Genomic DNA, 24,056 nt, shown 5'->3' on the forward strand with positions numbered 1-24,056 from the left:
AACATCAAATGATTATTTGGAATTGACATTGAGAAGATAATTTTTATTCTCTTGGATATCATTCATAGTTTAATATAGAGATAATCTCTCATTGTCTAAACTTGAGTAATCGGAAGTAGCCTAAAATTATGTTATACTTCTGCAATGTATAAAAGAATCAGAATTTATAAATTCAACTAGTAACAGTGTTAGCGGGGTGCTTCTAATGGTCCATTCTAGAACCTCACCATTCAAACCCTTATTTCTGTGTCTCATAGTCAGTTGTCAAACAGTGAGTGTCCTGTTCTACTCAGGTCAGTCTGGGAACATCTGTTCCTGATGGGTTTTTTTTTTTCCCATGACGTTTTTGCTTGAACTTCTCCTCCTCCTTTTCCTAGTCCTTTTTAGATTAAAGAATAAGTTAGTGCAGTCTGTTCAAATTTCTCAACTACCACCTTTAATATTTGGAATTATTTTATGTGATATTCTATTTAGTCATGAAAAGTTTGTTTGACAGTAAGATTATTCAGATTTATATTTTGTAACATTCTAGAAAAATACAAAAAATGGATGGTCTTTCTGGATTCACTGCTTGAAGACCTAGGTTCAGTTTTTTTTTTTTTTTTATTGCATGAACTTAGTTAAGCTATTTAATTTTCTAGACTTAGTTTTCTGATCTAAAGAATGAAGAGCTTACCAGGTAATTTTCAAGAACTCTTCTACCACTAAAAGATTCTGTGACTCTGAACACAGTATCTTTGCAGGTATAATAAAATTAAATAATTATATCTATTAATGTCCCAAATGATGCCTTAACATTAAGTAGATATTTTACTTGCCAGATATATTAGAAAATTGGTGTACATAGTTCCCAGCAATGAAGCACATGCAGAGATTTTATATTTGTATGGACCCCAAGCTGAAAAACAGAGTATCTTCAATGTTTTATTGTTTCATTTATTGTCGCATAGCTTGACTGCATTCTTGGTTTATTGAGATTATTATCATAAGTACAAATGATATGACATTTATAACTGTAATGTTTTTCTCAACATGTCTTAATATATCTTATGCCATTTTAAAAATTGGTTTTCCCACTGAATTAGTACTCACAGATAAACAGTATGGCCTACAAATGAACTAGTGTCATCCCACAGAGATAAGTTTTATGATAATTTTGCATTTGCTATGGTCAATAGATTTATCTGATTGGGGTTTTTCTGTTTGTTTTGATTTTTAGAACTGAGCAATATTTTGGGAGTCCAAGTGACATGGCTTCTACTGCAGAACACATCAGAGACAGGATGAAACTAGTTAGTCTCAAAAGACAACAGCTGAGACATCCCGAAATGATGACCACAGAGAGCTAATAGCTACCAGCTTCCCTCAGATCTGCGTTCATAATAATTCCGCATGTCATCGGCATACTACCACATTAGCCACAATACATTAAGATACATTTCACAGCCAAGATAAGCCTCATTTCTTATTACACATTTCTCTCTACATGTTAACACCTTGCAACTACCAAGGCATAATTATTTAACATGCTTTGAGACCATAGACTCCAAGTATCTTAAAAGAAGGAACTGTAAACATTGCACTGAAACCTTGCTTTAAAGCTTTACCTGACCTGTCAGTTTGTAGATGAACAACTGATAATAAGTTTTGAATGGTGCTAATAAGAGTTTAGGAATTCTCTATATAAAAAATGGTTGCCCTTTCTCCCCAGGTGATGTAGTAAATTTAGACTGTAGTTAAATGGTTATTAGTAAATAGTGGTGTCCCTACAATTTTACTTTGTAATTCTTTTCAAATTTGATTATTTTTATTGTGTCAGTATAAAGAAAACTTCAGATCTTTATCATATTCATTGAAAGACATTTTCCTATTTGTATTGATAATGTATTAAAAGTTGTTTGTGCTTAATAAAAGGCTTTTAAATATTTAATTTGGTGATTATATCCTATTTCCAAACATGAGTGCCTTATTAAAAAGGGCATTCTTAGGATTGTAAAGATAGTTTAATATTTCTTTTTTCAACTTGGTTGCATGTGTTTTAGCCAGAAAATTCATATGTAAGCATGTGTATATAACAACAGCATGTTTTATCATGAAAAAAATAATTGTGAAGAACAATTTAGAACTTTAAGAACTTATGAATAATGGAGTACTATTTCTAATTTTTCTCTTCAACTTGAACAATATTATCCAAATTATAAACTACCCTAGAGATACTTTGTCTTTGGAGGAGAAGGGCTGGGAAAGAAGACATATGTATTTACTTAAGTATAATCCTTTATATCAGAGTAATTTTTCTAGAACTAAAGTAGCAATTGTTAATAAAATTTAATTTCTCCTGATAGACTAGAAGCAAAATTCTGACACAGTTTATTAACAACTGTACAACTCTTTTAGAAATAAAATTTATAAAGTGCTAATGCTTTTAAGTTTATATTAAGTTTAAATGGTAAAAATAACATAATTTAATTTTTGTGTTGATTTTTATTCCAGAAAATGTTTTTGAAAAGGATTAAAAATAACTTTTTAGTCTGTGATCAATATAAAATATGCAAATAATTGTATGCTGGTTCCTTTTCATCATCTTCAAAAATGCTCATGTATCCTCCCTCCAATGTAAAAAACTCCCTCTGTACCTGCTGGTTTTCAGGCCTTCATCACTGCCAGACTTACTGGAGAAACCGACATTCACTGCCCCTACATCCTCACTGCTCACTGCTCAGCACCTTGCAGTCTGGTTTTACATAGCCCTGCAGTGAAATTGTTCTGAGTGGACTCCCAGTTATTGAATTGGATGATTTTTTTTTCTCATTCTGCATTTTTTATCCTTCTCTGTCTCTAACATTTACACCATTTAGCAACATTTCCTAGACAGTGTCTCCTCCCTTGAAGATGTCATCCTCTGCCATAGCTGTGAGTGTAGTCACATCATTCTTATTTAAGATACATCTACAGGAATGTGCTCTCTCAGATTCTGTCTTCAGAATGCTTCAGACTCTCATCCTTATAGGGAGTTCTGTTTTATCTCAATGTCCTATTTGACGTATCTGGTCCAAAATTCTAGACTTACACTTTCAACTACTTATTCGATATTTCAAACTAGATGAAGTTATATTTTCACCTTTCTCCTCTTAGAGCAGGCTTTTTTCCTAGTCATACATGCCAGGAAATCCAAGAGCAGCGTTCTTGTTTTGTGCTCCCACCGCTTCTGAGAACATCCAGGAAGTTCTTTCTATATTTGATAATTCTCTCAGTCTTTTAGGGCTTAATTTCTATGAATATAAACTTTTGTGATTCTTCATTTCAGTCTTCATGATGGTGCTAACCACATGCCACAGTTGTTTATGTCATTACCTGATTATAAGCTCTTTCAAGGGAAAGCATCTTTTGAGGCTTCTATTCCCAGACCTTTGCTTATGCGCAATATTTGCTTAGTTCCTCTGTATGGGAATGGTCTTTCATAGGCATTAGTAATAATTCCTCTTATATTGCAGTCTGAGGTGGGTTTTAAATATATTTCCTAAAGTTAGGACTAACTGGTGAGCGAATCTACTCATAGGGAAGTCATTTGCTATTTTAGGTGTTTCGATATTAGCTAATTTAGATATTTAGTTAAATCTCTATTTCTTCTACTGAATTTCAGAGTACTTAGAATGTTTTTATTAAGACTTTGCTAGAAAGGGATGAATTCTAAGTAATGAGACACTTAGTTCTACCATCAACTCAGCTACTTACAAATAAGTTAATTTTTATATGCCTTAAGCTATCCTGCCTACAGCAAAAGTAAAATAAAGCAGCTTCTGAAAGTGATTATTTGTAATTGGAGTATTTCAGATGAAGCTGAATAAATATGGTTGCTTTTCATTTGAAAATTTGCTGCTACTTTCTATATGTATATCTGAATATACACATACAGTTATGAATGAAAATCCAACAATGCCCTAATATGATTTTTTATAGACTCATAGTTCATTTAGAGCAGATGTGAAGGAGATGACTGCAGTCTGTTTGAAATCATAGCTTTTTGCACGTGATAAGTTAATGTTGACCAGCAAATGGAGAAAGAACCATCATTTCTAATTGGTGTATACCACAACTTTCCATGTTACTTTAGCCTATCTCAGGGAATTACTGAAGTGTTAATTGGCCTAGTTTTGTTTTGGTTTTGGGTTGGGTTTTTTTTCCTTATTATGTATTTATTCCAGTGTAAATTCGGCATATGTTAGCAGTTTTGGCATCTCTTCACACATGTAGAGTTATGATGCAAACATGGTAACTTTATTTCAGATGGAACTGGCTTTATTTCCAGTCCTTGTTCTTGGTGACCTTACTCTGCTACTGTAACTCGTTGGCAATGTGGGCGAAACTGCACCGCCTGCCAGGTAGGACGTTGATGGAGGTCTATGCTTCATGGCTGTGTCAAGGATTGAATACCCCTCTCACTTTATAGGCATTTAAATTGGCCAGTGTTCTCAAATGGTACCTAGTATTAATGTGTTTGTTGTTAGTTTCATTGCCCCATCAGTTGACATATGGTGGGCCATTTAGTTTGTTATTTTTATTATAGTTGGTGGCATACTGCTTAATATGAACATGACCATTACATTTTTGATAGTGCTGAGGAAACCATATTCTCTGATCTAAGCCCATTGTAACCAAGTGTGTGGTTGTGAGGTTAGATGAACCTATCCATGTACAGTCTTAATTTTGGAGAAAGAATTCAGTTCTTTACTACACTGTTAGTTTGTTGCCAGAGAGATTGGATATTACTGTGTACTTTCTCCATCCTCACAGGACCATCGTGAAATAAAAACTCCTAAAAACTAAATATACTATGATTGCTAAAGTCTTCCATATCTTGTGGTACAGGAAACTAACATCAGTAAATATCGATAACAAGATTTGCATGATTGGGGATATATTTGCTTAAACCCCCAAAGGAAAATTTTTCTAGGATTAAAAAGATGGGCCGGAACATACCTGAACAGTTACTCTAATTAGTAGACTCACCTGTGTTAACTTTTAGTTCAGTTGGGAGTGGAAAATACTCTTCTGGTATGTAGGACAACAAACATACTTCATTTGATTAGGCAAAATGAAATACAGATTTAACATCTGACATTATTTGACTTCAGTATGTGCTACTGAAAAGTCTAGGTTTAGCTAAGAAGCGCAAATAATGGCAAGAATAGTAGAGAAAAGATCATAAAGGCTAAAATAATAACTAGTGAGTATAATGGCAAGAGTTTGGAATTCAAAAACCTGACTTCAAAATCTGGCTTTCCATTTACCGACCTTGGTTAAAAATCACTAAACTGCTGTAGGTCTGTAAAAAGAGAAATCATATCAAGAATAAAATATTACCATGTTTAAAGTTACATTGAAAACTAAAGTGTTAAACAAAATGGAAGATGTTATTACTGTAATTATCTTTTCAGACTATAAAATGAGCATTTTTAAATTTTGCTCACCTCATGACAAGCACAGGATTGTAGGGGAAATAGCACATAGTTATGCTCACCTCCCTAAGCTCCATTTCCTCTACATTCAGAATTAGGTACTGAAAATACTAAAGGTGGAGTCGGTGAGCTCATCAGTAAGTAAGAAGGCTTTTAAATCTGACAAATAAACTCTCTTTATGGCAGGGTGGTAGGTAGACCAGCAAGATGGAAGACAAGTGCAACGTGTCATCTACTTTGAGGCTGACAGGACATGACACAATTCCATTAATAAGTAAGTAAGAAAGTAAGTAAAAGTCATACTTAGAGTGGATCTTAGCACCAGCCTGTTAAGATATTTATAAAGTATCCCAATAATGAGGTTCAAAAAAAAAAAAAAAAAAAACGATGAGGCCACCCTTAGTGGTGTTATGATTAGAGAAGATCCGTCTTGGTAAACTTGGGCAATGATAATAACAAAAAGGCCGATCCTGAAATAAAGATTGATAGAACTAAGGATGTTCCACGAGATAGCATACAGGGGAATGTTTAAGACTGAAAAAGGTTTAGAGATAAGATGCTTAATAACATGATTGTGCTATTTTAAAGCAAGCATAGAAACTTGACCACCCTAGTCCAAGTACATCAAGAAAAAGCAGAGCCTGTACTAGAACACGAAGAATTTAGAGAGCAAAGCAAAGCCAGAATGATGACTAAATATTTTGATAGCAGTGAGGAAATTTTTTAAATAATCAAGATTAGTTTTGTTTAGAGAACTCTTAGGGTGCAGTATATATAATGATACAGGAATTCTTAACAGATAACTAAAAATAGTTACCAACTGCTAGGTAAGAGCAATGTTATTTATTTACTAATGGGTTTTTAGGCATGTGGAAAACTTATTTCTGACAATAAGCTATTGAAGTCTGAAGCCATTCTTAGTCTCAGTGAGTCACCTTAGTAGTATTTACAAGTGAAAGGCCATCTTTTTAGGGTGTCCCCAGATGTGTTCCTCATAGAGACAAGAGATTCAGATGTCCTTCCATTCAGAGCATCGGGGCTAGTTCGCCTCTCATCATGTTTTGGGTTGATACATCTTTGTTTTTATAGTTTACCCTGCTTTTTCAGTGTAGAAATAGGGGAAAAACTTGTGTGCTTCATGTTTTTCTTAAGAGTATTCCTTCATCTTAGTTTTCATGTTAGTCTGTCTATACAGGCAACAAATTTGCTCAGAATATACAATCGGTATATGTATTGCATTTTTTAAACGTGTGAGGGGATCGAAATATCACTTTGACCATTTTGGGCCAGCATAGATTTGAGAACTGATTGCTCACCTCACACTCAGGAATGTCCTTTCACAAGCTCTTAAGTTTTTAAATTAACACTGATTCAAAGAATTTAATGGTTATATTACCGTGGAATCAATAATGAAATTCTCAGCAGCATTATTTGGTAAGTGTTAACATCCTGGATTTTTTTCCCCCAACAGTTTATTATAAAAATTTTCAAACATTTAAAAAAGTTAAAATTTTACAGTGTACTCACCACTCAAAGCTATTTAGTGTTAACTATGCTTGCATTATCACATATTTATTCATCATTTCATCAATTCAGATTATTTTTGATGCATTTTAAGTTGCAGACATCTGTATACTTAGTATTGAATACTTCAGCACACATATCACTAACTAGAGTTCAAAGTTTGTTTATACTTTAGGTATAAAATTAGCATACAATGAAATGCATAAATCTGAAGTGTGCCTCCACTGAATTTGCAAATACATACAAATGCTATTGAATACAAAATGTCAGTAGAAAATTCCCACATGGCCCTTTCTAGTCTATCCTTTTCCCCACCCTACTCCCCCAAAGGCAACCACTGTTCTTTTTTCTACCATAAATCAAATTTGTCTGTCCTAGATCTCTGTAAATAGAATCATACAGCATATAATCTTTCTAGAAATACCATGTTTTAGAGATTTATTCATGTTGTTGTGGGTTTTAGTGGTTCATTCCTTTTCGTTGCAGAGTAGTAGTCCATTGTATGGCTATCGTGCCCTTTATTTATCCATTTTCCTATTTATGAATACCTAGGTTGTTCCCAGTATTGGTGATTATAAATAAAGCTGCTATGATTGTTGTTAATTTAAGTCTCATGTGAACATGGGCTTTCATTTCTCTTGGGTAAATATCTAAGGGTTAGAATTTCTGTGTCATAGGGTAGTTTTAAAAGAAACTGCCATACCTTTCCCAACGTGGTTGTACTGTGTCTTGGGTTTTTACTATATTTTAGATGTGTAGAAAGGTGTAAACTATTTTTATGATCCATATTTGAAATGTTAGAAGTGAGTTGGAATAGAAATGACATTGTTCATGGTTGGCAGTTGGTGTTATTTGAGGGAAGCAAATACCTGTCTGCCCAAAACAGCTCCCCAAGGATTTCCTGTACCAGGAATTTTAGCATTAGCTTCACTCTGAAAGATTAAAGCATTTATCCAAGCATTTTGATATATTAGCTAGAAGAAAAAGCACTGAGTTGTTTATCTTACTACCTTTTGCCACCCATTTTTAGTAGATAAAGTAAGACTGATACTTGAATAGAAAAGATTATTTCTGTTCAATGAGAGCAGAAAGGGTAGTTTAAAAAAAAAAAGAAAGAAAGAAGAAAAAATACATATACTACTAGTCAGTCCCAGGCACAGCAAAGTGAGAGAGTACCGTCTGGATGGGGAAGTCCCTCAAATAGTGGTCAAGAAACCAGAAAACTGGGAAGAATTCTACCTCACAGTTGCGCATAGGGGATAGCTATGTTTTTGCAGGACATTTTATCATTTACAAATCATATTTTCAATGTTTTCTTTTTATTCAGTACCACCCAGCTACAGTTATTTCACACCCTAGTTACTTTATTATCTACTGTGTTTTACTCTTCTCATCTGTTCTATTACATATAGCAGTTACCTGTATAAGCCTGTAAAATTATATTTATTTCCAGTGCACATGTTCAAAGGTATTTATGTATGGTTCATCTAATTTTTGGTATTCAACTTTTAAGGGCTGGGATATTTGGCTTCTACTGTAAATCCTTATAATGTTCTATACTTTGTAAATGCAATAAAAATGTTAAAAACTATAATGGCAGCAGATTTTGATATGTATTTATTTGATACGTTATCACTTTGGATAATAAGTTTGGTTTCCATTAATAAAGGTGGTTCATAAAGTCTAGGGAGAAATAAGTCATACTGGTCTCTAACATGCTCTAATGAATTCTGCATCTTTGAATCTTCAAATTATCTTTTGTAAAACTTTTGATTTTTACTAACAATATTTTCTAAAATCTTTGATTAAAACAAAAATGTAACTTCTTTATTCTGAAATGATCTGTAATCTTAGAAGATGGGTTAAATACCTTTTGCTTTGTGCTTCTCCTTCCTTCTCCGACAACTTCTCAATCCCACCTTCCTACAGACTTGGCACAGAAATTTAGGGCTCTAAGTCCTACATTGTCAGAAATTATTAGGTTCTCATCATAATAGGTAGTGGTTAAATTTCTTTTGTTCCTACCAAGAAGTCTTTTTTTGGGAGACTTAAAAGGTAAATGTGTGCTTGAGGCTGGAGGAAGCATATCGGAACAAAATTAATTATATTTAAAACAACAAGTAATTATATTATAAATAATAGCTCCAGAATGGCTACCGGGAATTTAGAATTTCTTAATTCGGAAATAGACAAGCTTTATACATTTGAACCTTTTAGGGGGCTTTTTCTTAAGGAATACAAGTCTGATAATACGAGAAAAATGGACAAGACTACAGGTTTGCTTTATGAGGGTCCATACTCTAAATATAAAAACACCATCTCTTGCCAAGACTCTCCTCTAAATGCAGATGTGTTTAGAAGGGACCATACTTTAAGTCAGTATCAACTAACACAGGTTAAGAGACAGCCCTCTAGTTGGGACTGCTTACCCAGGTAAGGGAAGGCGTTCATGGCACTGAGGCAAGGAGCCCATGGTAGGTTGTGTACATCTGGCAGAGGAGACCAGGAGGGAACAGAAGAGTGTGAGGGCACAAACACAGAACTCTACCTTGCAATTATTCCTGAACTGGTCTGTGTTTAATCTGCAAAATGTGCTAATCCAAATGTAGTTAGGAGATGGAATTCTGAGAAGAGGTTTTCAATAAAATGTGCACTTTTCATCTCTTGAGTGTGCTTTCTGAATTAAAGAGCTTCCTTCTAGTTCTTGATCTCAAAGTTTTGTTTTTAAAGAAGTGAATTTGATTCCATCCTTGGGTTTGATTGAAATGTCCCTTTGCTTCTGCCATGTTACTTAGTTAAGACTAACCCATCCGTGGATGCCAGTGGTGAGAAGGGATTATCACATTGCAGTAATAACTCAAATTTCTTGTTTAACCATATTTGTTTACAAGTTCTACCATCTATCTGACCTGGCTTGTTTGGTTCATACAACCAAATCTACCTGTGATCTATGAGTGATTGATGATACAGCCAAATCACTCTTCCGTCCTGTCCATGTACCTAACAACCAAGGTAGGCAAAAGTGGTTCTGAAAATAGGAAAAATCTCCTGAACAACCAATCAGTCAAAGAGGAAATCAAAGGGAAATAAAAAAAAAATCCTAAAACCAATGAAAATGGAAGCACGACATACCAAAATCTATAGGATATTACAAAAGCAGTTCTAACAAGGATGTTTATTACAGTAAATGCCTAGACTAAGAAAAAGAAAGATCTCAAAAAATCAACCTAATTTTATACTTTATGGGGCAAATAAAGAAAAAGTAAACTAAGCCCAAAGTTAAGAGGAGAAAGGAAATAGCAAAAATCAGAGCAGAAATAAATGAAAACTAGAAAAAAAAAAACAATAGAAAAGATTAACAAAACACAAATCTTCAGCTAGGCTAAGAAAATAAGAAAGAGGACTCAGTCAGAAACAAAAGAGGACATATCACCACTGATACCACATAAATAATATCATAGAGACTACTATGAACAATTTTTGCCAACAAAGTGAATAATCTAGAAGAAACGGATAAACTCTTAAGAGACATAGAACCTACCAAGACAATCATGAGGAAATAGAAAATCCGAATGGTCTAATAACAAATAAGGAGATTGGGTCGATAATTAAAAAACTTCCCAAAAGTAAACGTTCAGGACCAGATGCTGTCATTGATAAACACTACCAAACATTTAAAGAATTAACACCAATCCTCAAATTCTTCCAAAAGATTAAGGAGGGGGGGACATTTCCAAGCTCATTTTATAATTACTCTGATGCTACAGCTAGATAATGACACTGTAAGAAAACTAGTCTAATATTCCTGATGAATATAGAGGCAAAAATTCCCAACAAAATATTAGCCAACCAAATTCAACAGCACATTAAAAGGATCATACATTGTGATCAAGCATGATTTATTTCTGGGATGCAAGGATAATTTACATATGCAAATCAGCAAATGGCATACACCATATTAATAGAAGGAAAGGCAAAAATCATGATCTATCTCAACAGATAGTGAAAAATCATTTGACAAATATAACATCTTTAAAAGATAAAAAATCAACAAATTTGGTATAGAAGGAACATACCTCAACATAATAATGATCATGTATGACAGGCCCACAGCTAATATCATAATGGTAGAATGAGAGTTTTTACTCTAATAGGAACAAGACAACGGTGCCCACTCTCACCACATAGTATTGGAAGTCCTAGTCAGAGCAATCTCTTTATCCTTTCATGATAAAAAATAGTAAAGATATCCAAATCAGAAAAAAGTAAAATTGTCTTTGTAGATGATAGGATCTTATATAGAAGCACCCTAAAGACTCCAAAAAACTGTTAGAACTAATCAATAAATGCAAAAAAGTTGCAGGATATAAAATCAGCATGCAAAAATAAGTTGCGTTTCTATACAGCAACAAAATATTTGAAAAGGAAAATTTTATTCACAATATCAAAAACAACAAAACACAGGAATAAATTTAACCAAGGGGTGAAAGATCTGTACATTGAAAACTATAAGACTTTGATGAAAGAAATTGAAGACACAAACATATCCATTGTTTATGGATTGAAAGAATTGTTAAAATGTTCATACAACCCAAAGCCATCTATAGATTCCATGTAATCCCCATTCAAGGCGTTTTTCACAAAAATAGAAAAAAACTAAAAAAAATTGTATAACCCCAAAAGACCCCAAATAGTCAAAATAATCCTGGAGAAGGAACAAAGCTGAAAGCGTCACACTTCTTCATTGCAAAATGTACCATATAGCTATAGTAAACAAAACAATATGGTACTGTCATAGAACCAATGGAACAGAATTGAGAGCCCAGACATAAACGGCTGAATATGGTCAACTAAAACATGATAAGAAAGCTAAGAAGACTCATTGGGGTAAAGATAGTTTCTCCAACAAACAGTGCTGGGAAAATGATAACCACATGCAGAAAAATGAGATTGAATCGTTGTGTTATCCTACTCACAAAAATTAACTGATAATGGACTAAAGACCTGAAACCATAGAACTCCTAGAAGAAAATTTAGGGAAAAAGCCCCTTGACATTGGTCTTGGTGGTGATTTTTAGATATAGCACCAAAACAAGCAATGAAAGCAAAAATCAGTAAGTGGGATTACATCAAACTAAAAAGTTTCTGTATAGCAAAAGAAACAACAAAATCAAAATGCAACTTATGAAATGAAAGAAAACATTTGCAAAGCATATATCTGATAAGTAGTTAATATCTAAAGTTTATAAAGAACTTATACAAATAGCAAAAAAAAAAAAAAATTCAATTAAAAAATAGGCAGAGAACTGAATAAACATTTCTCCAAAGAAGACACAGGTGAACAACAGATACATGAAAAGATACTCAACATTACTGATCAGCAGGGAAATGCAAATCAAAACCACATTGAGATATAAGCTTACACCTGTTTGATTGGCTATCATCAAAGACAAAGATAACAAGTGTTGCAGAGGATGTGGCAAAAAAGGATTCTTTGTACACCACTGGTGGGAATGTAAGTTGATGTAGCCACCATGGAAAATGATATGGAGTTTCCTCAAATAATAAAAAATAGAACTAGCAAATGATGCGGCAATCACATTCTGGGTATATATCCAAAGGAAATGAAAACAGGATCTTGAAGAAATAACTGCATTCCCATATTTATTGCAGCATTATTCACAATTGCCAAGATATAGAAACAACCAAATGTCTGTCAATGGATGAGTGTATAAAAAAAAGAGGTGATATTTGCATGAAAAAGGATACAAATTATATAAATATGTGATATATGTACATATAAAGATGTATACACACAATGGAATATTATTCAGCCATGAGAAAAAAGGAAATCCATACGTGACAATATGGATGGACCTTGAGGGCAATATGCTAAATGAAATAAGTCATACAGAGAAAGACAAATACTACATGACATCACTTATATTTGGAATCTAAGAAGAGCCAAACTAGTAGAAATAGAGAATAAAATGGTGGTTACCAGGTGGTTACTGGGAGATGGGGGCAAGGGTACAAACTTCTAATTAGAAGATGAATAAGTTCTAGGGATCTAATGTGTAACATGGTAATTATAGTGAAGAATATTATATGCATGAAAGTTCTTAAGAGAGTAAATCTTAAGTATTCTCATTGCAAAAAAGTGGTAATTATGTGTTGTGATAGAGGTGCTAGTTAATGCTACAGCGATAATCATTTTGCAGTATATAAGTGGGTCAAATCAACACATCGTACACCTTAAACTTATACAATGTATATGTCAATTACATAACAATAAAGGTGGAAAACTAAATAAAGAAAATACCAATATTCTAAGTCTAAAAGTTTGTGATACTTCAAAGTATCTTCAGATATCTCTTTGGGAATTTCAATGTTTTTTTAAAACACCTACTTTAAAAGCCTACTTAATATTACAACACAATTCAGTCCCTGATATGCCATTAGCAATCCAGTGAAAAATGGCAAATAAAGATGGCTTGAGTGTTTACCATATTGATAAATTTCAAAATTAATGCTAAATATAGCTATTTTCTTTCCTCATTTTTTTTCTAAAATACCAGTGAGATATGTAGAAAAATGAAAATTCAAGGAAATCACATATCTTAATTATTTTTATTTATATTTATCTGTGTAAGGGATGGGGGAATTGGGAACATAGAATTAGGAACCTGAGAAATTAAAAGTACATAAAATAGAATTTAAACAGATGTTTCATGTTTATAGGAAAAATGAATATCGAAACATAATTCATACAAATGGCTCTACAAGTCACTAAACGGTCTTATAGTGAATGTTACTAGAAGAATCGATTTCCATTCTTTTATGTGATAACTTCAGAATAATGTGATTTTATTTTTTATTTGTTGAGGTAACATTGTTTAATAAAATCATGTTTCAAGTGTACAATTCAGAAATATGTCATATGTGTGTTGCATTGTGTGTTCACCACCCAAAGTTAAATTTCCTTCCATCACCATATATTTGACCCCCTCTACTCCTATCCACCTCCCCAATTCCCCCTTTCCTCTGTTAACCACTAAATTATTACCTGTGTCCATGAGTATCTGCTTGTTTTTTATGTTTGTTGCTTTCAGTTTTATATGCCATAAGTGAAATCATATGGTTCTCAACTTTTTCTATCTGACTTACTTCACTTAGCATGATAATCTCAAGATCCATCCATGTTGTTACAAATGGTAGTATTTCATCTTTTCTTATGGCTGAGTAAGATTACATTGTGTATACATATCATGTCTTCTTTAGCCAGTCATCTGCTGAAGGATACTTTAGTTGTTTTCATGTCTTGGCCACCTTGAATAATGCTGTTATGAACATCAGGGTGCATATATCTTTGCAGATAAATGTTTTCAGGGCTTATGGGGTAGATAGCCACAAGAAGGATTGCTGACTCATACGGTAATTCTATTCTTAATTTTCCGAGGAACTTCCATACTGTTTTCCATAGTGGCTATACCAATTTACATTCTCACCAGCAGTATATTAGGATTCCTTTTTCCCTACAACCTCTCCAATATTTGTTATAACTTGTCCTGTTGATGATAGCCAGGTGTGAGGTAGTATCTCATTGTGGTTTTGATTTGCATTTTCCTAATGGCTAGTGAAGTTGAGCATCTTTCATATGTCAGTTGGTCATTTGTATGTCTCCTTGGGAGAAATGTCTATTCAGGTCCTCTGCCCATTTTCTGATTGGACTGATTGTTTCTTCTTGTTTAGTTGTATGAGTTCTTTTATATTTTGGATATTAGGCCTCTCCTATTTAGATGGTTGCCTCTTTGTCTTGTTAATGGCTTCTTTTGCTATGCAGAAGCTTTTTAGTTTGATATAGTCCCATTCATTTATTTTTGCTTTTACATCCCTTGCCTTTGAGGTCAAATTTATAAAATCCTTTCTAAATCCAAGATCTATGAGTTTGGTACCTATGTTTTCTTCTATGTTATTTATTGTTTTGGGTCTTATATTCAGGTCTTTGATCCATTTTGAGTTATTTTCGGTGTATGGTTACAGATATCAGTCTAGTTTCATTCTTTTGCATGTGGCTTTCCAATTTTCCCAGCATCATTTATTAGAGAGGATTTTCTTACTCTGCTGTAAGTTTTTGGTTCCTTTCTCGAACATATGTGCCTATACTGATTTCATTTTAACCACAACAAGAAATGGGAAGAACGATGACACAAACCCAAAGCAGTTTTTTTTAAAATGTTAATTTACATCCATGTATAAAACTTTCGTATTTTCATTGCTCATATTGACTTGAGAAATTCTTTAGGAGGGTTCTTCTCATTTCCAGGACATTTTGGCTTGGTATATTTCCTACGTTATAAAGCTTTCTTGTCAGAACTCTTCATGTGTATTTTATCTTTAGTTTCTAGGTGGGGAAAACAGAACAGCTTTGCAGTGTTGGACTTCTGCTGTTGCTTTTTAAGGGTGCGTGGTATACTATTCTGACTTCAAGGACTCTGTCCAGGAAGTACTCAAACATGGACTAGCTGAGTGACAAGTATGTATAGATATCTGTATAATTTTTTATCTTACATTAGAGTAGAAGAGTTTAGTCCCTGTGGAATCGGAGCAGGAGACTAAGAGAGAAGTAGCTGGGTTCTTGATCCACTCTCTTTATGAACTTAAATAAGCCACTGAATTTCTCTTGCCTCAATTCTCCAACTCGTATGACAGAAATAACAGTCCTGCTCTGACTGGAGTTCAAAGTTGTCGAGAGGCCTAACCAGAATAAATGGTTACAAATTTTACAGCTCTAAGGGGATTTAATGAGGATGATTTTGATAAAGAAATTGGGGCCAGTGCACGGTGGGTGATCTGCAGACATTTGTTGTGAGGCTATCAGCTTACCCTGATAGCAGGATTGATGGCAGCGACATGCCTGAAGCAGAATCTAAACCTCAAGTAAATTGACTTTGCTTTTGAAGTCCTTGCTTTATGAGGAAGGAATTCGTGATAGGAAACCAGTCGGCTTATGGTGGTGTGAGTTGTGTAGGGTGGGGCACAAATGATCTGCTAGTTTTGTTTCCATTTTTGATTTCCAGGTTTCTGTGAGTTTCTCTCATCTTGTTTCCTGTTTTTCCTGAAAGCCTGAGTATATGAATATCTTTTTTCCTGCAGGTGTTAGTAACTTCTTTTATCCTTCCGGACATTCTCAGCAATCATTGCCTTTCATGTGGGTTCCATGATTTGGGTGAGTGATATATTAAGAAACGAAGTTTCCCAAAGCGAGGGACTTCTGTGTATGAACATTGATGTGAGGTGTTCTTATCTGGAACGATGATGCAGATATCTAAATCTATACAGAAAATTTTTAGAAACAGTTAAGCTTTAAAAAATATAATCTGTGGTTGAATTCTGTAAAACATGGTTTTGTCATTAAACTAATGCCAATAAACTGTCAGTAAATCATGAAACATCACTTGCAAACAACTGAGAAAACTATCATAACACTATTTAGGAGTCTTAAAACACATAATATATATCTGCACACATATGTTTATTATTATACAAATATATACATATGTATTAACTTTTTTATGTCTTAGTGTTTCTGAATAAAACCTTGTATGTATATATATTTTTTAACTTTTTTCAACTTTTTACATAATTTTTGCTTAGAATCCATGCATATTATCTTCCTGTTTAGGGTGTCTGATTTTTATGTCCTTGAGTTTCATATTATTTTTTCTTCTTTGACAAAAATTATAGCTGCTTAGAGAGGTGACCACTCAGCCTCAGTGTCACTGCTGGCCTCCCTAGCAACTGGAACTAAGGCTGCTCTGGAGGCCTCCCTGGGGAGTCCTCTGGGATGGAAGTTCTCAGCCTCAGCTGGAGTTTAGCAACAGTAAAGAAAAAGAAAGAAAATGTAATTTTCCAAAGTCAAGTTGACTAAGACTCCTGTCTTCTCATACGATCACCCTCCCTTCTGAAGGGTAACTCTCAGGACACTTCATTATGTTAAGAGGAATTATATCGGGATGAGAACTCTGCTATGTTGAGCCTAAGTGCACAGCTCAACACAAGTAGGAAAACTTATGAGTTAACATTTAAAAAATAAACTTTGCCCATGAAAGCTCTGCAGTGATTTTTAAAAAATATTTTCCAGCTTGAGGTATCATGTGTATTTCTCCCATTCAGAAAACTTTCCCAAATCAATAATTGCTACGTTTACTGTTTAACATCTACACATATAATTGGTAGTTTTTCAAATAATACATTGCTCTAGAGAATTTTCAAGAAAAGATGTACATAATAATTATGCAAGTGTTAATATCATTTCTTGCATCATTTTTGGTAAAAACATTGCTTAAAATTATAATAAATACAGCCACCTTTGATCTTTGACCAAGCTAAGTATTCTTTGAACTTGCCCACATTTTTTTTTATGTTGGTTTGTTTTGGTTTGTTTTGATTTGAACTGAAATTTTGCTGGATATAGAAGTCATTCGTTAATAATTATTCTTGCATGTCTTATGGAGAACCTAAGGGCTTATATGTCATTAAATGAGTTTAACTGTAAGGAAATCTATGGAACTCCACGGAGTTCTTTTAACAACGTTAGGTCAAATGATGTCATTCCTTGGATAACAACCCTCCCATAATGCCCCATCTTATTCAGAATAGAATTCAAGTCTTTACGTTGCCTTAAGAGGAGGATTACCACCTAATTTACTATCCAAAAGAGATGATTTTGAAAATGAAAGGGGCCTTAAAAGTAACTATGCCAGGGCTACAGGTGAAAATCATGCTTGTTCCAAGCAAACCAGACATAGATGCAACTACCTAGAAGACTTTACATGAACTAGCACCACTGCCTCACAGACTCTGAATATCTTGCTCTTTTCAACTTAATCCCCAAATCTCATCTATTCAGGAGAGCCTGACTCTTTCCTAAAATAATATCCTTCTCCTCCTTCACTTTGTCTTCCTTACTCTGCCTTATTTTTCTTCATAACATTTATTACATCCCAACATAATTACATATGTACTTTTTGTTTTTTTCCTAATTGATTATGTTTCCCCTACCAGAAGACAAGCTCCATCAGTGGATAGACTTTTTTTTTTTTTAATTGCTGTTTGCCTGGGATCTAGAAAAGTCCCTGACACTTAGTAGGCATTTAATCATACTTGGTGAATGAACAAATGAATACACGCATAGAAGAAGAAGTTGATAGCTAGAATGGAGACTGTTCTAAGAGGAAAGAGCAGTTTCCATTTACTTATGGATGACAATTAAGTGAGAATGCTCATAAAATAAGGGAGAATGCTTGTACTCTACAAGGTTAATAAACTTCATTGGCAAATGAATGTCTTCACTAAGATCAGAGAGGTGCCAGGAGGAATATCACATAATATAAAGAATGAGTTAAGGAAAATTTTAGCTACAGTATATGGTAAAGACAGTATTTTAGAAATGATGGCTCGCCGAAATGTTTTTACTATCTGATCATAATGAGATAATTTCCTCCCTGGTGATGCATATTTTATGTCTTTCTAACATATTTAATCCACTTGGGTGGCCTACTATGTGTTTTAATTCAACTTAATTTAAAAATTTTATTTCAAATTTTGTGGCAGTTACTAGATCTAGGAAATCCTTTAACAGATGTTGTTGTCTTAGAAATAATAATATATAACTGTTAGTATACCACCTATATGTCAAGTATTATTTTAAGTGTTTTACAAATTTTATTTTATTTAATCCTCAAAAAAAAAACCCTATATGATATTGATATTCCCATTATGCACAATTTGCAACCAGGAAACTGAGGCACAGATACATTAAGGCAATTTGGTTTCAGAGCCCCTAACCCATTGCCATTACCATATCGTGTGATTTATTTGTCGCTGTTATTTTATAATCATTTTCAGTTTATGATTTCTGTTAGTTCTGTATTCCACTAGAAAAACCCTAAAAGTATTTCCTGTTTTCTTTCGCAAATTCTAAATGTAACTTTTTGGATTCAATCTATTCTAACTACTTCTAGTTGTTTTTCCCTTAGCTTTTATTACAGTATTTTTTTCTTGGTTATTTATTTTATTGTTTATGATCTATCTTTTCTCACTGGAATGCCACCTTTTTAAGGATAGGGAATTCACTCACTTCTATAGCCCCAAACAATGTGTAAGTGCCTGGTTTGTAGCAAATGCTAAATAACTATTGGTTGCATAAATAAATAATGAATGAGTTGTATGAAAACTATCTTTTTTTCTATATAGCTAATGTAATTCAATTAGTCAGCCAATATTTATTAGCACCAGTTCTGTACTAATAAATGCCTAGTTCTGTGTCCCATGTACAGCATTCGCTAAATGCCAGGTCATCTTAAGCACTTTATGTGAAGCAACTCTTTTAGTCTCTACAATGACCCTATGAAGTGGTCTCCAAAGATCAAAAACAAAAACAAAAAAACAAACATTGAGACATGGCTCCTTTATATAAAGAGCTTAAATCTAGTTAAGAAATAATACTAATGGAAGTGAAATAATTAGGAAATAATATGAGCTTACGATACCAGAATATAATTAGTAAATTTTGAGTTACAATTAAATTTTGAAGAGATGTGTAAGTAGGTATTTCAACTTTTAAAAGGAGTTGATACTTTATCTTAAGCAAAGGAAGGAATTTAGATAAATAAAGGGAAGAAAGCAATGATATTCCTGAATAGAAATGAATTAAAGTAAAGAACAAGGATGATCATTGCAGCCTGGGAATAATGGTATCTGCCATTGAGCAGGTAGGAGGGGCCAGATCATAGATAGCTTTGAAACCAGGCAAAAAAAGTTGGGTCAGAGGTGACAGGAATCAGTGAATCACTGTGTGTGTGTGTGTGTGTGTGTGTGTGAGAGAGAGAGAGAGAGAGAGAGAGAGAGAGATTTATAAAGTCAGGAAAATAGGTCTTTCCAGTCTTATTATGTGGATTAAATGCAAAAAAGAATAAAAAGCACCTATTCCGGTTCCTGGCATGAAATTAGCTGTCACTAAATGGTAGCTATTATTATTATTGCTGGTAATTGCAGAGAAAGTTTTGCCTTGAATTTTTAATATGGATAAATAGGCTCATTTGGATTATTTATATCAGGTCTATCTTATTTTTTTTTATAAAGTTGAACACAGTTTAATCGATAATATTGAGTAGGTCAAACATGAGCAGACCACACATTTACTCCATTATGTTGTTTTAATGGCATAACTACAGACAGATCTAAAAAATAATCATATGATAAACTTTTCATACTACTCGTTACCTATATTTCATTAAAATGTACTACTTACCACTGTGGAAAACAGTGCATTATATCCTCATAAATGAAAAATAGAATTATATCATCCAGTGATTCCAATTCTGGGTATATACCTGAAGGAATTGAAGGCAGAATCTCAAAGAGATCATTTGTACACCCATGTTCAAAGCAGCATTATTAACAATAGCTACAACATGGAAGCAGCCCAAGTGTCCATCGATGGATAAATAAGTAAGCAAAATGTGTACACACACACACACACATACACACACACACACACACAATGGAATATTATTCACCTTTAAAAAGGCAGGAAATTCTGATGTATGTTACTACATGGATGAACCTTGAGGACATTATGTTAAGAGAAATAAGCCAGTCGCAAAAAGGCAAATACTCTATGATTCTATTTATGAGATACTTAGGGTAGCCAAAATCACAGAAACAGAAAGTAGAAGGGTCATTTCCAGGGGCTGGGGAAGGGGTGAATGAGGAGTTGTTTAATGGGTGTACCGTTTCAGTTTTACAAGAATAAAAGAGTTATGGAGATCGATGATAGTGATTGTTATGCAATATTATGAATGTATATAATATCATGAACTGCACATTTAAAATACTTAAGATGGTAATTTGTTTTGTTATGTGTATTCTATAATAATAAAAAAAAAATGAGAAGAAAAAGTGCTGTTTGCAACTCAACAGAATCTAGTTATAGCATTTTGATTCCCCATGGAGGATATTCAGCTGGTATAAAAACAGGCATTTCCCAGAGGATTAAACAGAGAAGACATAATAACCTCTGCAAGAGCCTCTATATGAGACTTTTGTAAGGTTTTCTGATTTGTTTTGTTCTGGGAGACTCTTTGTTATTGTTGTTAAGATAGGGAAGGCAGAGTTTAAACAAGCTGTAACTTAAAAAGCTTTAAAAAAAAATCCATTTGTTTACAGTATACTGATTTCTTTAGTCCTGTATATTTTATACCAACTATTCTCTAAACTGCTTATCAGAGTTAATAATTCAATTTGTAATTAAATATTATGCTAGATCCAGAACATAGACCAATGTCTAAATGAGTTTGATGTGGATAGAGAAGTCTGATCAACAGCTTCCGTAGGGGGAGGACTGAAAAGTTGAAAAGGAAAAAAAAAAAAAAACAGTAAGAGAAGGAGTGAAAAAGTGATTCAAGTCTTTCGAATATTTTAAAGCCATAAATTTGAATTAGAAAAAAAAAATTAGACGGAAAGTACTTAAATTCATGCTCTATCTAATTAACAGAACGAAAGGTCATCTATGCTCAAAAAAATACCATCTTTGCTGCTAAGGAGCTGGATTAATCTTCGAAGAAAATCTTAAAATATTTCTAATTCCCTTTGCCCTTCAACATTGGAACTAATCAGGTTTTCACCCATATATTCTCTCCTTTCCATCTCTCTTCTCTTTTTCCCTTTGTGTGAGCCTTCAGTCTCACAAATTCCACTCTGCCCTCCACACCCTTTACACAATCATCAGTCTTAAGTGGGGCTCTGTGGACATAGCCACTCTTTCCCTAGTCATGATCTTTGTAGCCAACTGCTAAAAGTTCCCTTTTCCTGAGGACCTTCATGCAATTTATGATAGGAACAGAGTTTCTAACAATAGGATTAACTTCGGGTGAAAGTACACTGTGTATTTTGGGTGTGGGTCACTGTTTGCTGTTCTGATTGGCAATGTACACAATAACTTAAGCAGTGCTCCTTTGAACATTTTAGTTTTGGGTGTGGATATCATGTGGCAAAGTTGTCAACTCTTGGCCTTTCTTGAGGGCAATTAGCTGAAAACTGGTTTCATTCAGTTTGTTTTGATTTGTTTGGACCAACTATTTGCTCAAGCAGAAAGAGCCTGCCTGCAAAATTGAGACACCCTCAACAAAGAAGTTGAGTTGGTTCTCAGCTCGCTCTTCATCCCTCCTGTAAAATGATACCATTTATAATACCTTCTATATCATGGTGTCTCTTGACATCTGCCCTTCTGAACTTGCTTCAAATCCTCCTTTCGTGGCATCAGGTAAAGTTTGTGGAGCCCAAGAACTGGGATCCAGGCACGGTTTCCTCTCGCTGGAACAGTAGACAGTTGCTGAGCGTGGGTACCTTGATCATGACTACGTAATTGCGGAGTAGCCATGACATGCTCTGGTGAACAAAAATAATTGCTGAACACCAAAGTACATGTAAAAGCACTTTTCTCCCTTGGCTCAAGAATGTTATCATGAACTTTAGCAAAACAAAGCAGTAGTGTTTAGTCTTCGAAATATTGGCCCTGAACCTAAAGGTGCTTTTAAATTGAGCTAAGGGTTTAAACAGCTAGTGGACTCATTTAACTCTGTTTATTGCTATTGCCTCCATTCTGGCTTTGTCTCAGAGATTTCTCATACTTTCAACAGCACTGGAGTCAGTATCTCTGATGTGTTTGCATCTGACCTCTGGCCTATACTTTAGTGTTATTTTCAGCTGTTCTTTGACAGGGAATCCAACAGCTGCTGTTTAATACCACAGACAACTTGTGACATACACTGAGTTTCTAGTAATAGGGTTAATCAGCCTGTATTAGGCACTGATTTGAAGCTGTCTATAATTTTCCTGCACAAAGCATCAGGGGAGAATAAAAACCAAACCTGAAATACGATATTACAGGGTTTTTTTGTTTGTTTGCTTTTTTACTTGTAGAAAAATATACATAGTGTTAATCTATAAACAAACAAACCAAAAAAAAAAAAATTTCTTGCTGCAATTAAAAGGTAACAGCAAACTATTACTTCTTAGTACTTGTGATAACTGAATTTAAAAATTCTGTTTAATGGAGTATAATAGTCATAAAGAAATCCTGAAATGGTAGATATTTATTTGATAAATGTTCACTGAAATATTTTTTAAATGTCCCTAAGAAATCTGAGGCTCTGAGAAAATGTGACCATTCCATATAAACTTCATTTGACAAAAGGCAGTAAGTTTTAGAAAAGCAAATGAGTCTAAAAATGTATTTCAAGGAATTTTGTGGCTTAGTCCCCAAATACCGAAACTTATTTTTAAAGTACATTTTAGAAGTTTTTCTTTGCATAAAAAAAAGACTTCAAAAATCTTGAAAAGATTTATATCTGGGTCAATGACTATCTGTTTTCAAAGTCCACCATAGCTGTATATATTCAATGGCAAAACTAATTTGAGTTGTCAGGTTGTAATTTTTTTTTTTTTCCTATCACACATCAGCTGATAGGCAGAGCGCTAGAAACTGCTCTTCACATTTAAGATAATGGCAAAAATAATAGGCTCTTAGTGTTACCATACTAGGGGTGTGGCGATTCTCTCCAGTTCTCTCCTCTCTCTCTCTCATGATAAACTCAATGGGGTTGTCTATTTTTAACCTCCTGTTCTTTCCTTTTGGCAGAGTAATCAGTGCGAGCTGAGCTCTTCCCCTGAATGAATCCAAGTAACCCCGGTGGTTGCCTTCTGAAATGACCAGCAGACACACATCTGTACGGAGGCTGCCCAAAGTATAAACTCTGATTCTAAAGCACCATGTCCAGCCAAGGAAGTCTGGGAGTGGAGTTTTCTACAACGACAGTCAGTTCAGTAGCCGTACAGGCTGGGGACTCTAAAATTGTTATAGCTGTCATAAAGGTAAGCTAACAACTTTCTCTTTTCTATGTGGCTGTGGGCTTCTTGCTGAGGGTAGGTAATTTTAAAGAACATTCCACATAATCAGTAGTACATGGCATGTAGAAGATAACACAGTGAGTACATCATATTACTTTC

At 34.0% G+C, this 24,056-nt stretch overlaps 2 protein-coding genes across 6 annotated transcripts in view; both read left to right on the top strand.

Moving 5' to 3' along the window:
• SESTD1 (SEC14 and spectrin domain containing 1) overlaps window positions 1–8,574 on the top strand; it is a 96,856-nt gene extending 88,282 nt beyond the window's left edge. The window contains exon 18 of the mRNA XM_016152559.2: window positions 1,220–8,574. Within this exon, the coding sequence (XP_016008045.1) occupies window positions 1,220–1,349 (130 nt within the window). The 3' untranslated portion in view covers window positions 1,350–8,574. The remainder of the gene's footprint in view (window positions 1–1,219) is intronic.
• A 7,608-nt stretch (window positions 8,575–16,182) lies between these two features.
• The window catches only part of CCDC141 (coiled-coil domain containing 141), a 164,705-nt gene continuing 156,831 nt past the window's right edge, over window positions 16,183–24,056 (top strand). For 3 of the 5 annotated variants that reach the window (XM_016152556.2, XM_016152555.2, XM_036237696.1), the window contains exon 1: window positions 23,297–23,921. In XM_016152556.2, the coding sequence (XP_016008042.2) occupies window positions 23,820–23,921 (102 nt within the window). In that variant the 5' untranslated portion in view covers window positions 23,297–23,819. Of the gene's footprint in view, window positions 16,213–23,296; window positions 23,922–24,056 lie in introns of those variants that run through there. The other 2 variants (XM_016152554.2, XM_016152557.2) reach the window with 2 other exon arrangements.

Source organism: Rousettus aegyptiacus, unplaced genomic scaffold (genome assembly GCF_014176215.1).
Source record: "Rousettus aegyptiacus isolate mRouAeg1 unplaced genomic scaffold, mRouAeg1.p scaffold_m13_p_2, whole genome shotgun sequence".
NCBI lineage: Eukaryota > Metazoa > Chordata > Mammalia > Chiroptera > Pteropodidae > Rousettus > Rousettus aegyptiacus.